Source organism: Leptonychotes weddellii, chromosome 9 (genome assembly GCF_054177405.1).
Source record: "Leptonychotes weddellii isolate Sample4059 chromosome 9, ASM5417740v2, whole genome shotgun sequence".
NCBI lineage: Eukaryota > Metazoa > Chordata > Mammalia > Carnivora > Phocidae > Leptonychotes > Leptonychotes weddellii.
This window is the reverse complement of record NC_138377.1, coordinates 100424904-100438051: the sequence shown is the minus strand read 5'-3', so window position 1 is coordinate 100438051 and position 13148 is coordinate 100424904. Positions and strand designations below refer to the sequence as shown.

Genomic DNA, 13148 nt, shown 5'->3' with positions numbered 1-13148 from the left:
TCATTCATTCACTAGAATACTGTCATTAGGCCACACTCAAGGGGAGGGAGTAATTATGCTTCACTTCTTGAAGGGAAGAATATCAAAGACTTTGGAGACTATTTAAAAACCACCATGAGAGGACTCTGACAACCCCCCCGCCCCGCTCTCTTACCAGTGCTTACGTGTGCCCTGAGTCTGGTAACCTTTCTTGCTGTGGGTCCATTGTCCTGCTCAGCTTTTCTTTCTCCACCCCCCAACCTTTTTTTTCCTTTCCTTTTTTTTTTTTTAGTTGACACACACTGTTCCGTTAGTTTCAGGTATACAGCCTTGTCATCTGACAAGTTTATGCATCATGCGATGCTCACCACAAGGTGGCTACCATCTGAGGAACAGGCTTTTCTGATTAAGCAGCTACCGTAAAGGATAGAGAGAAGTGAAAAAAACTTTTCATTGACTCAAAGGCTAAAGTAATAGTTGTTATAATCTCTCCCTTAGGGATAGAGTAATGTGGCTTGGGTTAATTTTCTCTGCCCACAATACTAGTGACACTTCTTCACTCAGTATTGTTTGCTAGGCTGAGGAGAAAGCGGTACTAGATCTCACCATTGCAGACTCTTTCCTATAGGTTTGCACTAGGTAAATACGGCCAACCAAGTGTGATGGGGGAGCTGAGTTCCTAGAGAGTCTCTGTGCATAGGAGCCTTTAAGGCTACGTTCACATCTGTAGATAGAAGTCTCTGTAGAAACCAAAGTAGATAAATGAAAAGGGGAAGTGGTGTTCTCCTCCTAAACACCATGGTAGGAGTGAAGACCATCCCCATCCCTCTCCTCAGGTCTTGGCCTTCTGGTCTGCATCCTTTCCGAATAGCAACTTCTTAGAAGCTGTGGCATCATAAGCCAACTCAACTTCTAGCCTTCTAGGTGGTACTAATGTGCAATATTGGGATGAGTCCCCAAGGTAAAAGCTGATGGTACTGAATTCACAGAACTATTGGAATTAGTTAGATAACTGGGCCAGAGTGGGTATTCTCTGTGGGGCAAAGGAGAATGAAAATGGAAAAATATGTCACACATACGCTAATTTCTAAAATTTACATCTCCATCCTAGACTACTCTCCTGAGCTTCAGACTGGATATTCAGCTGTCTACCTGACAACTTCACTTGGATGTTAAAGAAGTATCTTAAGCTTAACATGTCCTAAATTTTGAACTCCTGGTTTTTACCACCACCATTGCTCCATCCCTAAACAAAACAAAATAAAAACAAGCCAACAACAACAACAAAAACACACCCTGATTCTTCTGTAGTTTTCCTTATCTTAGTAACTGGCAACTCCCTTCTTAGAATGACTCCAGAAGCTTTGGAGTCATCCCTGACTCTTTTTTTCTCTCACATCCCGCATCCAGTCAATTAACAAATACATGAACTCAGCCTATAAAATATATCAGAATCTCCTCACTTTTACTGCTACTGCCCTCATTCAAACCACCTTCTCCCTTGCCTGGATTATTCTTTTTTTTTTTTTAAAGATTTTATTTATTTATTTGAGAGAGAGCACATGAGAGGGGGGAGGGTCAGAGGGAGAAGCAGACTCCCTGCTGAGCAGGGAGCCCGATGCGGGACTCGATCCCGGGACTCCAGGATCATGACCTGAGCCGAAGGCAGTCGCTTAACCAACTGAGCCACCCAGGCGCCCCTGCCTGGATTATTCTTAACAGCTTCCTAAATGGTCTTGCTTCCACTGTTGTCTCTGTACACAGTTGTCTACATAGTAGTCAGAGGGAGCCTGTTAAAACATGTAGATCATTCCATACCCGTGCTTGGTATTTACCAGTGGCTTCCTAGCTGACTCAGAGTAAATGCCAAAGTCATTGCGGTGGCCTGCAAAGTCCTATTCGATCTGGGCTCCATTCACTCTTGATTTCATGTCCTACTATCTTTGCCTTGCTTACTGAGCCTAAGCCAAACTCCTCCCTGCTGTTCCTTGTCCATAACAAGCACACCTCTGCCTCAAGGCTTTTTTGTCATTTATTTGGAGTGTTCTTCCCACAGATACAGGAGTGCGCTACTCCCTTATTTTCTTTGTGACTGTGCTAAAATCCACCTCAACAGAAAGGCCGTCCCCCCACCACTCTGATGTATTTGGCATATGGTAGGTGCTTGACAAATGTTTGTCAGACACATGAAACACAACCAGAAGCAAACTGTGGTAGCTCCCCTGCTTGTTGTGTCTTCCCTGATGGTGTTTTAGTTAGTGAATTGCCAGGGAGCTTGCTCCTTGGAGTACTTCAGATGGTCTTTACTATTTATTGACTGAAGAAAGCGCTGAGGAACGGTGAGCAGGTGGAACAGTAGGTCTGAGCAGTGATCAAGTGGCTTTGGGAGAAATCTGGTGTGGAGGGAACAAGACTGAGCCAGCTGGCCCACTCCCTTCTGCCGTGAGGAAGTTTGCCTGGGGGAAAAAAGAGATACTTCTTTTATAACATCCTCTTTAGAAAATGCCTCACCCTGAGCAGTACTGAGCAGGCGTCAGTTGGGCAGGCAGTGGTTATAGAGACAGCTTGGGACCTTGTTCATCCCATTTCAGTCCAGGTGTCTCGGGAAGTGGGCTGGGAAGCACAGTCTGAGAAGTAGCAGCACTTTGGATTATTTTGTAAGCCAAGAAAAACCAAGCTATTTAGAGGGGGAACATGGGACAAGCCCATGATATATAATGGTACAGGCTTTTATAGTCTCAAGATGAATGTTTTAAATCTTACCTTATCCAAGGACACTGGATGTAGGCAGGGGCTAGAATTACCTTCATTTGATAATGGGTGTAGAACTGAAGCACAGAATAATTAAAGAACAAGTGAAACTGGAATTTGGACCAGGCTTATTGATTCTCTTTCCTGTCTTGGCCAACAAAGTGACATCTGGCCTACTTTGAGTGTTATTGCTTTCACATTACTGTAACTGGTGAGGAGGAGGTATGGTGGAAAATTTAGTTAAGATCAAAGGAGACTAAATTCAAAGAATTAGCCCCATCTCTGGCTTCTTGGATCCTTGAAACTTATCTAATTTTTAAACCACAGGTGCTATTTCTTCCTAAGTGATCCCTTAAAGCAGAGAAGACCAGCAACATCTAGCATGTCTAGAAATTCCTCCAAGACTGGGCTTATTGAGATTATTGCAAATCAGGTGTACAGGTCAGATTCTTAAAACTTAATAAAATCTTTTGGGACACTGGTTGAATTTCCTGTTTATTCCTTTCTTACCCCTTGTGAAGACCAGTTTGCTGGATTCCCTCTTTCCGGGGAGAGCCTTGCCCATTTATATTCATCAGATTGCTTCTCCAGGCAGTCATTGTTTTTACATACTTCGCAATAGGACTTGATTTTAGGTGTTTGATCTTAGGGGGATCTCTCATTTCCTTAAAGGAGTATATGACATTTGATATAATCCATAACTGTTATTAGTGCAGACATTTTAAGAAAAAAACCATAAGTGGAAGAGGAGATGATAATAGCTTCTATGTGCATTTTTTTTTTTAAAGGATGTTTTAATTTAGGGCAGTTGAGCCTGTGTCCCCTCTTCTAGGAAGTTAGAGAACCACCTACATTGTTAGCAGAACTTCACATATAGTAATCCTGGTATCTGCTTGAGCTGCTTCGGTGGTTGGGAGGTGTAGGGGATTGGATCCGTTCCATTGCTCTGTTCTGACCTGAAATGCATGTTATCAAAGATGACTATGAGGAGAGGCCTGGAGACTGGCTGGCTGTATTAGAAGGAGAGCTCTTGAGTCCGTAAGTGAGGCCTTTGTATCCTGTTCAGAGTAGGCTCCTGTGGTAACTGTTCAACACTCTTTCTCACAGCTGCTCCTGACATCACTGGCCATAAACGGAGTGAGAATAAGAATGAAGGGCAAGATGCCATGATGTATTGCAAGTCAGTTGGCTACCCACACCCAGAGTGGATCTGGCGCAAGAAGGAGAATGGTATGCCCATGGTGAGTAGGAGGCAGCCCTGATTCTCTCTACCTGGGTCTCTGGTTGCTGGAGTTTCTCCTGGGAGGTCCAGACATCTGGACCAGTTGTTGTAACCTGCCATACTGGCATGGCTTGGGTCAGTCACCCTTTCTAGTCACAAATGGTTACATTATGAATCTGGAGGTCACCGACAGTCTCTGTCCAGCATGGACTCCCTACATGATTTGTTAAAGCTGGCTCTCTGCAAAGAGGTTAGACTGGTTTGCCTTCAAGATGGAAAACTGAGGGCGCCTGGGTGGCTCAGATGGTTAAGCGTCTGCCTTCGGCTCAGGTCATGATCCCAGGGTCCTGGGATCGAGTCCCGCATCGGGCTCCCTGCTAGGCGGGGAGCCTGCTTCTCCCTCTGCCTCTGCGTCTCTCTCTCTCTCTCTCTCTCTCTGACTCTCATGAATAAATAAATAAAATATTAAAAAAAAAAAAAAGGTGGAAAACTGAAAGAGCTAACCCCAGTCTTTTTTTTTTTTTTTTTTAAGATTTTATTTACTTATTTGACAGAGCACAAGCAGGGGCAGAGGGAGAGAGAGAAGCAGGCTTCCCGCCGGGCAGGGAGCCCGATGTGGGGCTTGATCCCAGGACTCTGGGATTATGACCTGAGCCGAAGGCAGACGCTTAATGACTGAGCCACCCAGGCACCTGAGCTAACCCCAGTCTTAAATTTTTTTTATTATTCTAGTCCATTTGTCCTAAAGAAAATATTCCTCTTGAAGTAGTCCTAATACACCTTTCTGGTTTTGGGGGAAGACAAGGTGATGAGGGCAATTACTAGTGTATTCCAGGAACACAGGGAGTACTGATGAGGGATTGAGGCGACATGGTGAGGCACAAGGGCAGCCTTGGGCATTGGAAATATGACAGCATCTGCTCCCGAAAAGGTCAAAGAAAACATCTTTTTCATTCAGTGTGATGATTCTTGATAGTGTAGAGGGAGTCCAAGTTTTAGACTCTCACTCCTCTCTGATTCATGATGTTTGGCCAGTCTCTCTGTCAGAGAGGGTGTCATCCATTCCTCCTGTCCCCAGGCCTTGCATGCCCAGCACTGTACTTCTCAGGCATCCTCTCTGATTGTCAGTAGTCAGAAGGGACTAAGGAGATAATCTAATCTGCTTCTTCAGAAAGATTACATATTAACCCAAGGTATGTGACAAAACCAAGGAAGGGTCAAGTCCAGTTTTTTTATTTCAAGTCCGTGGTTCTTCCCACTCCATGATCTCTCAATAATAATATGTCAAGTGGTGACAAGGACTCTAACATTAACAACAATGACTAGATTTCAGAAACCCATTAATAAGGGGTCATGATGAGGAAGGGAGAGGTTGAGTATTTTCAGAGCAGCCCCTGAAAAGTCAATAAAATACTTCATTGTGCTGGCAAGCAAATGCCCATTTCTCTCTATTGGTCTCTGGGTAGGAGAGCCCTTGATTCCTCAGTAGGTTCTTTCTTTCTTTCTTTTTTTTTAAGATTTTATTTATTTATTTGACAGAGAGAGCCAGAGAGCACAAACAGGGGAGCAGCAGAGGGAGAAGAAGCAGGCTCCCCACTGAGCAGGGAGCCCGACTCGGGGCTCTATCCCAGGACCCTGGGATCAAGACCTGAGCCGCGAAGGCAGACGCTTAACCAACTGAGCCACCCAGGCGCCCCATCAGTGGATATTTTCATCTCTTATTCTTCTCATGCCCATGAACTCTTTTAATTATCTGTTATATTGTGAAAAACCTTTAAAATCAAGTAGTATTTCCTCTTGCTTCCAAGCTGTGAATCATTTGGGAAACAGAAACTTTTTTTTTAATCTTTTTTTTTTATTATGTTATGTTAATCACCATACATTACATCATTAGTTTTTGATGTAGTGTTCTATGATTCATTGTTTGCATATAACACCCAGTGCTCCATGCAGAAAACTTTTAATGAAAGAGGGATAGGGAAAAGAAAAGCAATTTCTAGGTTGATGCCTTTGAAAATCAGTTTGTTGAACAACCTAAACTTGGTTGAGGGCTAAGATAAAATGCTTTCAGTTTTTTTCTAGACACTAATTTCAGCACAGATCCTTTTTCTAGACAGATCCATAGCTTTTTTGGACCTCTTTTTTGTTAAAGAGTTGAGTCCAGTCCAATCCAGAATTCCCAGTTTTACCTCCCTTCCCCTCTCCCTAGCCTGCAAGGGGAGCAGGGGATTGTCCTCACTCTGTCTTCTGGGTTTTTCTTTCTTCTCTAGGGGGCAGGAAGGGGGACAAGTGTCACTCATCTGACTTTTCCTATAGTCTACTCTTGGTTTTTGCTGCTTCTGGGACCTCTATGTGGCAGATATCCAGATCCTGGATCTTGTAAGAACTTGTGTGAGTTCTTTATGGGGCCAGTTCTCAGATATCAGAGATCTACTCTTATTGAACCTCTCTGTTTCCTGTTTAGCTCCAGCCACAGATGCTGGGGTCTGCTCATCCTCTTAGGCAGAGGGAACTTGAACATCATGGCTCTTCAAATGGTGGGAGTATAGGCTCCTCTGCCTTCTTATCTCCAGATAGCCTTTTTCCAAGATTGAGAAGCATACATCACATCAGTCGGTCTCCTGCATAAACGGATATCCACTGGAAAAAGATATTTTCTTCTTGCCACCCCCAGTCTGAGTGATTCTCTTGGTGCCTGTTCCACTCAGCTGCAGGGTGGAAGGCTGCCTGCAATGCCAAGTATAACTCTTTTCCTATCACCTCTCATCCTGTCTTCTCTTTTATAGATTGGCAAGGGGTAATGTAGTGATGACTTGGGGATAAGATAGCTTAATGGGGCTCCCTTTTAATAAGCCCTGGAAGGACTGTCTGCCCCCAATTCGTATGGAATTTTTTGTTTGTTTGTTTAAGAATTCTGGGGTACTTTTTTTAAGTAAGTCATTATTTATGACAATAAATGTAAAAATTACAGTAGTATTAAATACAAAGTTTTAAGTATCTAAAGGCAGAGATTTAAGAAACAAGAATATAGCGATATGTTGTTTAAAGATGATCTACATATAACAAAATAGGACAGAAGTGTTAAAACAAAAATGAATAAAGTATATATGGTGAAAGTATATAAATAGAAAGAACAAGTGGAAATATTAACATTACAGAAAGTGAGGTTCAAATAAAAACATGAAACCAAAAGAGTTCCTTTTTATCATGGTAAGATATATAATCCACAATAAAGACAAAGCTGTGTCATGATCTTCTTTGAAAACCAGTTTGTAGAGTAGAGTTTCAAAATGAATGAAGCAAAAACTGGAAAAATAAGGAAATATAGCCAGAAGCACAGTTACATGGTGGCAGATTTACATATATTATTTTTAATCTTTGACAGATGAGATGGAAAATCAACAACACTATGGAAAATTTGAACATATAATGAATAAGATAACACAATCTTGATACTGAAACCTAAATATCAATCACTGTTAGAATGTATGTGAACACTTCCTAAGTACAAGTTAAATTAGGAAAAGCTAGCCTTCTAAAAAAAATTTATGTATATATTTAAAAATTTTTATTGAGGTATAGTTGACATATAATGTTAATTCGTTTCAGGTGTATAGCATAGTGATTTGACAATTGTGTACATAATGCAGTGCTCACCACGATTAAGTGTAGTCACCATCTGTTACCATACAATGTTATTACAATGGTATTGACTCTATTCCCTATGCTGTACTTTGATCCAAGAATATGGGGTACTTTTGATGCTTCTCCTTAGTCATCAATTCTGTAGCAATAGGACAAGTCCCACTCAATATCTTCTTATGCATTGATTGAAAAGGTTAAAGTTTCTTTTTTTTTTTTAAGATTTTATGTATTTCTTGCATATGATGGTATTAAAAAAATCTGCATTGTAGGCTTGTGGATCAAAGAAGACACTAATAATCATTTCTGATCATAAGTGAAAACGTGGACTTAGTGAACCAGTAGAGCAGGGGTTAGAGAAGTTGGCAGCTTTACAAGTCCTCGAGTTGAAGCTTCATGGAATAACTATTTTGAAGGCCGTGTTTGCCATTTTAGTCATACCTACACTCATTTGCACGCACCATTGTATGCTATAGCTAGACCTCATTCTGGGGGTTATCTTTCCCTTTCTTCTCTGCTATTTCTGATTATGCTTTAGTTGTGTAACAGCTGACACATGAGTCCATTTTTGCCCTGCCATCACCCCAGTGCTGTAAGCCTGTCCCAGCTCCACCTAGACTCCTGCTTGTGGACTCTCACCTCTGCCTTCCCACACGGGCCTGGAGCACTCCTGTCCTGCTTGATCACCTCTCCTCCCCACCATCTAGTGCAAAAGCTGGCTCTTCTCTGAAGCTTTCCCTGACTCTTTCTGGCACCGACCACTCACTCTGTGCCCCACAGTGCTCAGCACATGCTGTCTGTTGGGGCTTCTTGCCACGTTCCTGTAACCATCCCTTTGGAGGTCTGGTTCCCTCTTAAGGCCAGCCTCCTCATTCACTTTGTGTCTCACCTTCCCCTCAGTAGGATGTGAGACATAGAGTATACATTAGTAAATAGTTGTTGGTTGACTGAATAAACTTTCCTTTAACCCTTTAATTCTTTTTTTTTTTTAATTATTTATTCATTTGAGACAGAGAGATACAAAGTGAGAGAGAGAGAGAGAGCAGGAGTAGTGGGGAGAGGCAGAGGAAGAGGGAGAAACAGACTCCCTGCTGATCAGGGAGCCCAATCCTGGGCTTGATCCCAGGACCTGGAGATCATGACCCGAGCCGAAGGCAGACACTTAACCATCTGAGCCACCCAGGCGCCCCTAACCCTTTAATTCTTAAAAGAAAGGGAAGTTATGAATTTCTCTAACTAGGAGCAAGTTCTTAGCATTGTTTCTGGAGGAAGTTTAAGGAGACTTTCCAGAACTCACCAAGTGTGAGGTAGATGTGCTGACTCTGAAGTCCTCAGACAGGCCTAAAGTTTTAGCATATATGCCTGACCATGGAGGTCACATCCCTCTTTCTCCATCTTCTTCCTGTGTTAATGGTTTCTTACCTGTATTTGAAGTAGCATTTTCTAGATTGAGTCAGTCTTTTCTGAGGCCAAAGGGTAGGACTTCTTCTATTCACTTCGTAGAAGTTGGAGAAATCCAGAGGACCAACGGCAGGGGAGGCTTTAACCTGGCTCTGCCAGAAGCTTGCGGGATCTGTTGTTAATTGATATTGAAAGAAAGCCAGTAATGAAGTGCTCACAAGTTATCTGGACAAAGATGGTCCTAGACACTGCTCCCTCATCCCAGCCAGTGGTCCTGCTAAGAAGGGAGAACATTGCCACCTTGTCTTAGGCACAAATTCACCTACTCTGACCTTTGTGTGTTCTTACTTTTTCTGCCCCTGAGCAGGACATTGTCAATACCTCTGGCCGCTTCTTCATCATCAACAAGGAAAATTACACTGAGCTGAGCATCATGAATCTCCAGATCACAGAAGACCCTGGCGAGTATGAATGTAATGCTACCAACTCCATTGGCTCAGCCTCCGTTGTCACCATCCTCAGGGTACGGAGCCACCTGGCCCCACTCTGGCCTTTTTTGGGAATTCTGGCTGAAATCATCATCCTTGTGGTGATCATTGTTGTGTATGAGAAGAGGAAGAGGCCAGATGAAGTTCCTGACGGTAAGAGCATCCCTACAAAATAGCTGTAATGTTGGGGTTGGATCCTTGGGATGGTTTCCAAGCACCCAAAAAGGACTATAAGAATGTTGGGGTTCGATCCCTAAAGGAGAGAAGGAGAATTCTCATACTGGTTCCTCACTCCCTACTCCTAAGATTAGCCACCTAGAGCTATAATTAGCTCTGTCCCTCCATTTGGGTATTCTCCAAGCCCCAGTCCCATCTGCCTTTCAGGCCCCGTGTGGGGAATGGGCAGCTGTCAGTCTCTTTGTTCAGCTCTGTCCTCCTTCAATACAGATCATCAGGCAGATTGAGCTTGAGGAGAATCCAAGTCAAGCCTAGAAGCCACCCCAAGATCGCAGGCCACCTGGCCTTTCAGGCAGATTTAAGGTATCTAATTGGTTGTCACATGGTTGCCTGGTGTAGCCCCAGCCCAGTCAAACTGTTCTTGAGAAAAGCCGTTGGAACAAGCCAGCCTTTGGTTCCCTTGGTTGGTGGTCCCTTTGGTAGGTTTTCAAGGTTCTCCGTGAAGCAGGCACCAAGCGTTTGGCTTTTCTGTCTATCTCACAAGAATGGTGGAGTCTGATGCATCCGCCACACCCGGTTTTAAGACCGAGACAGCTAAGCAGTACACCTGGAGCCCATGCCCCAAGGTGACACCCTCAGGCTGGCTTAGGGCCAGAGGTGGGACTAGATAACGGCACCAGGACTATAGTGAATTATTAAGTGTTGGAAAGAACAAGCATCTTAGATTTTTGGATCTTTAGATTTTGAGGAAAGTCCTAGGAAATCTTTGGGGGTTTGTTGTTGTTGTTGTTGTTGTTGTTTTTTGTCATGGATATTCCATTTCTAACCCCAGGATTACAGTCAGGGGGCTGCTACTGCTGGAGACTTGTTATTCTCCGCTTCCTGACTAGCTCCCACCCTTCGGCCCTGTAACATCACCATCAAATTCATTGGCCAGCGCGATTACCACCACTTGCCTGTCACTGACTATACGAGAAGGGTATGGGCCTCAGTTCAGTGGAGGCCGGCCTCGGGTGATGGTGAGGATGCCAACTCTGGTACGGCTGTCCTGGGCCTGTGCTCGCTCGTGCACCAAGGTTCTGTGCCCGCCCCACAGAGTTGTCTGTGTCCCTGCGGCTGCCACTCCCTCAGAAGGCGTGCAGCCCTGAAGGTAGCCCGGTGGCTTTGGCCTCTCTGGAAGGCCACGTTTGAGAGCAATAGCCTCTTCCCCTGTTCCTTTCTTCTCAGCACCTCCAAAATCTCTCTGCCTGCCCTAAGTAGAAGAGTATTACAGTGAGGCTGGCGAAAAGGTTTGTTGTTGAACCTAACAACGCCTGTAGGAAGCCCTACTGGACTCCCTCCCAGTGTACATTCTTTCCGCAGCGAGCTGGATGGAGGAGTGAAGGGATGTCAGCTGGAAGCCGCTGGGCCTGTGGAAATAAATGAGCTAGTTCCCTGCAGCAGAAGTGTGCCCCCAGGATTTTTACATTCCTTCTCCTAGGTCCACTCCTAGGTCCAGCTGCTGTTCTGTGAAGTGAACTGTGTTCTTGGGATTTTCACATATGCATAATGCTTTTTCCTGTAGTTTTTTCTCTTTCCTGCTACAGATTAGGATTCCTAAGGCAGAATACTTACATTTAGGCCTGAGAATCAAGGGAAGTTGTCTGTATTTCCAGCATATTGGCTCTCTAGGAGCAGTTATAAACGCCTCAGTTCTGCAAAGGCTTTTCATCCCTTCAGAATGTTTTTGCTTTGCTAAACAGCACCTTGCTCAGCCTTCCCTTTGGAAAGGTGGAAAAGGCAAAGATGGGCTTCAGAACCTGATTTTTTATTTTAAGACGAGGCTGACTGCCACTTTCTTGGCAGAGTGACACATTGGCTTAGCATGTCCCCATCTGAGGTTCCAGTCTTCCCCCTAGGACTGTTGCTTGTTTATTACCAGGTTGCCACCCCCACCCCCCGAATGTGTGGAAGACATTTGGGTTAGATTTGAGAAATGGTTAGTATTGGTTTGGACAAGCGCCAGACACCTGCCTGGGGAAGCAACTATTGTTAAAAAAACAAAAAACAACAACAAAAAAAAACTAGAGCTCCATGGCTCTTGAACTCAAGTGGTGGCCAGTTGGGTAGAGGAGACCTGTGTGGTCAGCAAATCTTCTGAATGGCTTCCTGGCAAGGTACCTCTTTTAAGCTAAATTATTATAGACAGTGGATGAATCCTACATGACAGACATGGGTAAGTGCAAAGTAAAATCTCCTTGCTCTGGTCTCTTGGAAGAACTGTAATGCAAGTAGCATTTACTTTTCTCTTGTTGAATTGGGGCGACAGACCTGGGACGCTGCGATTATTGCAGTGTTCGCCTCCTCTCCGCTCCCTTCCTGACAGCCAGTGCGGTCCGGGCTCCATTCTCCATCTCCACATCCCTGCCTTGCTCCAGCATTTCTGCCCCAGAGTTTTTTTTTCTCCCTTGTCTGCCACCTCCTCTCAAACCCCTCCCTGCTCCTGTGCCCCTTTATTTCTTGTCCTCCTGGAATTAATCATTAAAGAAAAAAAAAAGTTGACTGTTCCTCAGTGAGTTTTCCTTATGCTGTGGCTTTTTTTCTAGCTAGTTTCCCCTCAACTCCTGTGCAGTCCATGTAAGAGCAGCCTCCTCCTGTGCTTTCTTCCCAAGGCTACATGTAGATAGATGCACGCGCTCCTTTGTGGAATGAAGGAAGGGGTACCTCATATCTTACACAGATTGGAGTTTTAGACGTGATGAATGATCAGATAACCATCTGTGGTGCTGTTGACATATTTATGCCGTTGTGAAAACGGATTTTTTTTTATATGCCTGATATGCTTTCTCTGCCAAAATAGGTACTTTATTATCAGAGTAGACAGGATTTCTGAGTCACTGAATTTTTTCTTGTATGAAACAATTTCATGTACAACTCGTATTATTCCTATTTGGGCAGTCTGAGCTCTTGGAAACTCAGCCCCTTACCAGAAAAGCACTAAGTGAACAATTTAAAACTATACACATGCACAAATTCGAACTTAGAGAGTTTAGTCTGAGTACATTTCACCAGAAAAGCAAATACTGCTTTAGATTTCTCACATAGAAAATGCTTAGAGTTAAGGTTTAGTGACTTTCAGTAGAAAAAACAAAAGAGCTCTATCTCTTAGGCTATTAGAGTCTACTCGTGACATTTTATTATTTTTTTAAGATTTTATTTATTTATTTGACAGAGAGATAGAACCAGAGAGCACAAGCAGGGGGAGCGGCAGAGGCAGAGGGAGAAGAAGCAGACTCTCTGCTGAGCAGGGAGCCCGATGCGGGGCTCGATCCCAGGACCCTGGGATCATGACCTGAGCCGAAGGCAGACACTTAACCGACTGAGCCACCCAGGTGCCCCTACTCAGGACATTTCATAAACAAAACTCACATTAAGTCCCTTTAAGCCCCTGTTGTGGTTTCTTTGAGGATTGGTGCCCAGTAGGTTGTCTTATAGTAGATTATCTGCAT

General features: G+C 43.9%; 1 protein-coding gene across 2 annotated transcripts in view; it reads left to right on the top strand.

Annotated features, from left to right (window-relative positions):
* The window catches only part of NPTN (neuroplastin), a 71821-nt gene that overhangs the window by 52350 nt on the left and 6323 nt on the right, over window positions 1-13148 (top strand). The window contains exons 5-7 of one of the 2 annotated variants that reach the window (XM_031036308.2): window positions 3838-3971; window positions 9363-9636; window positions 9931-12484. In XM_031036308.2, coding sequence (XP_030892168.2) covers window positions 3838-3971; window positions 9363-9636; window positions 9931-9947 — 425 coding nt within the window. In that variant the 3' untranslated portion in view covers window positions 9948-12484. Of the gene's footprint in view, window positions 1-3837; window positions 3972-9362; window positions 9637-9930; window positions 12485-13148 lie in introns of those variants that run through there. The other variant, XM_081831375.1, reaches the window with a different exon arrangement.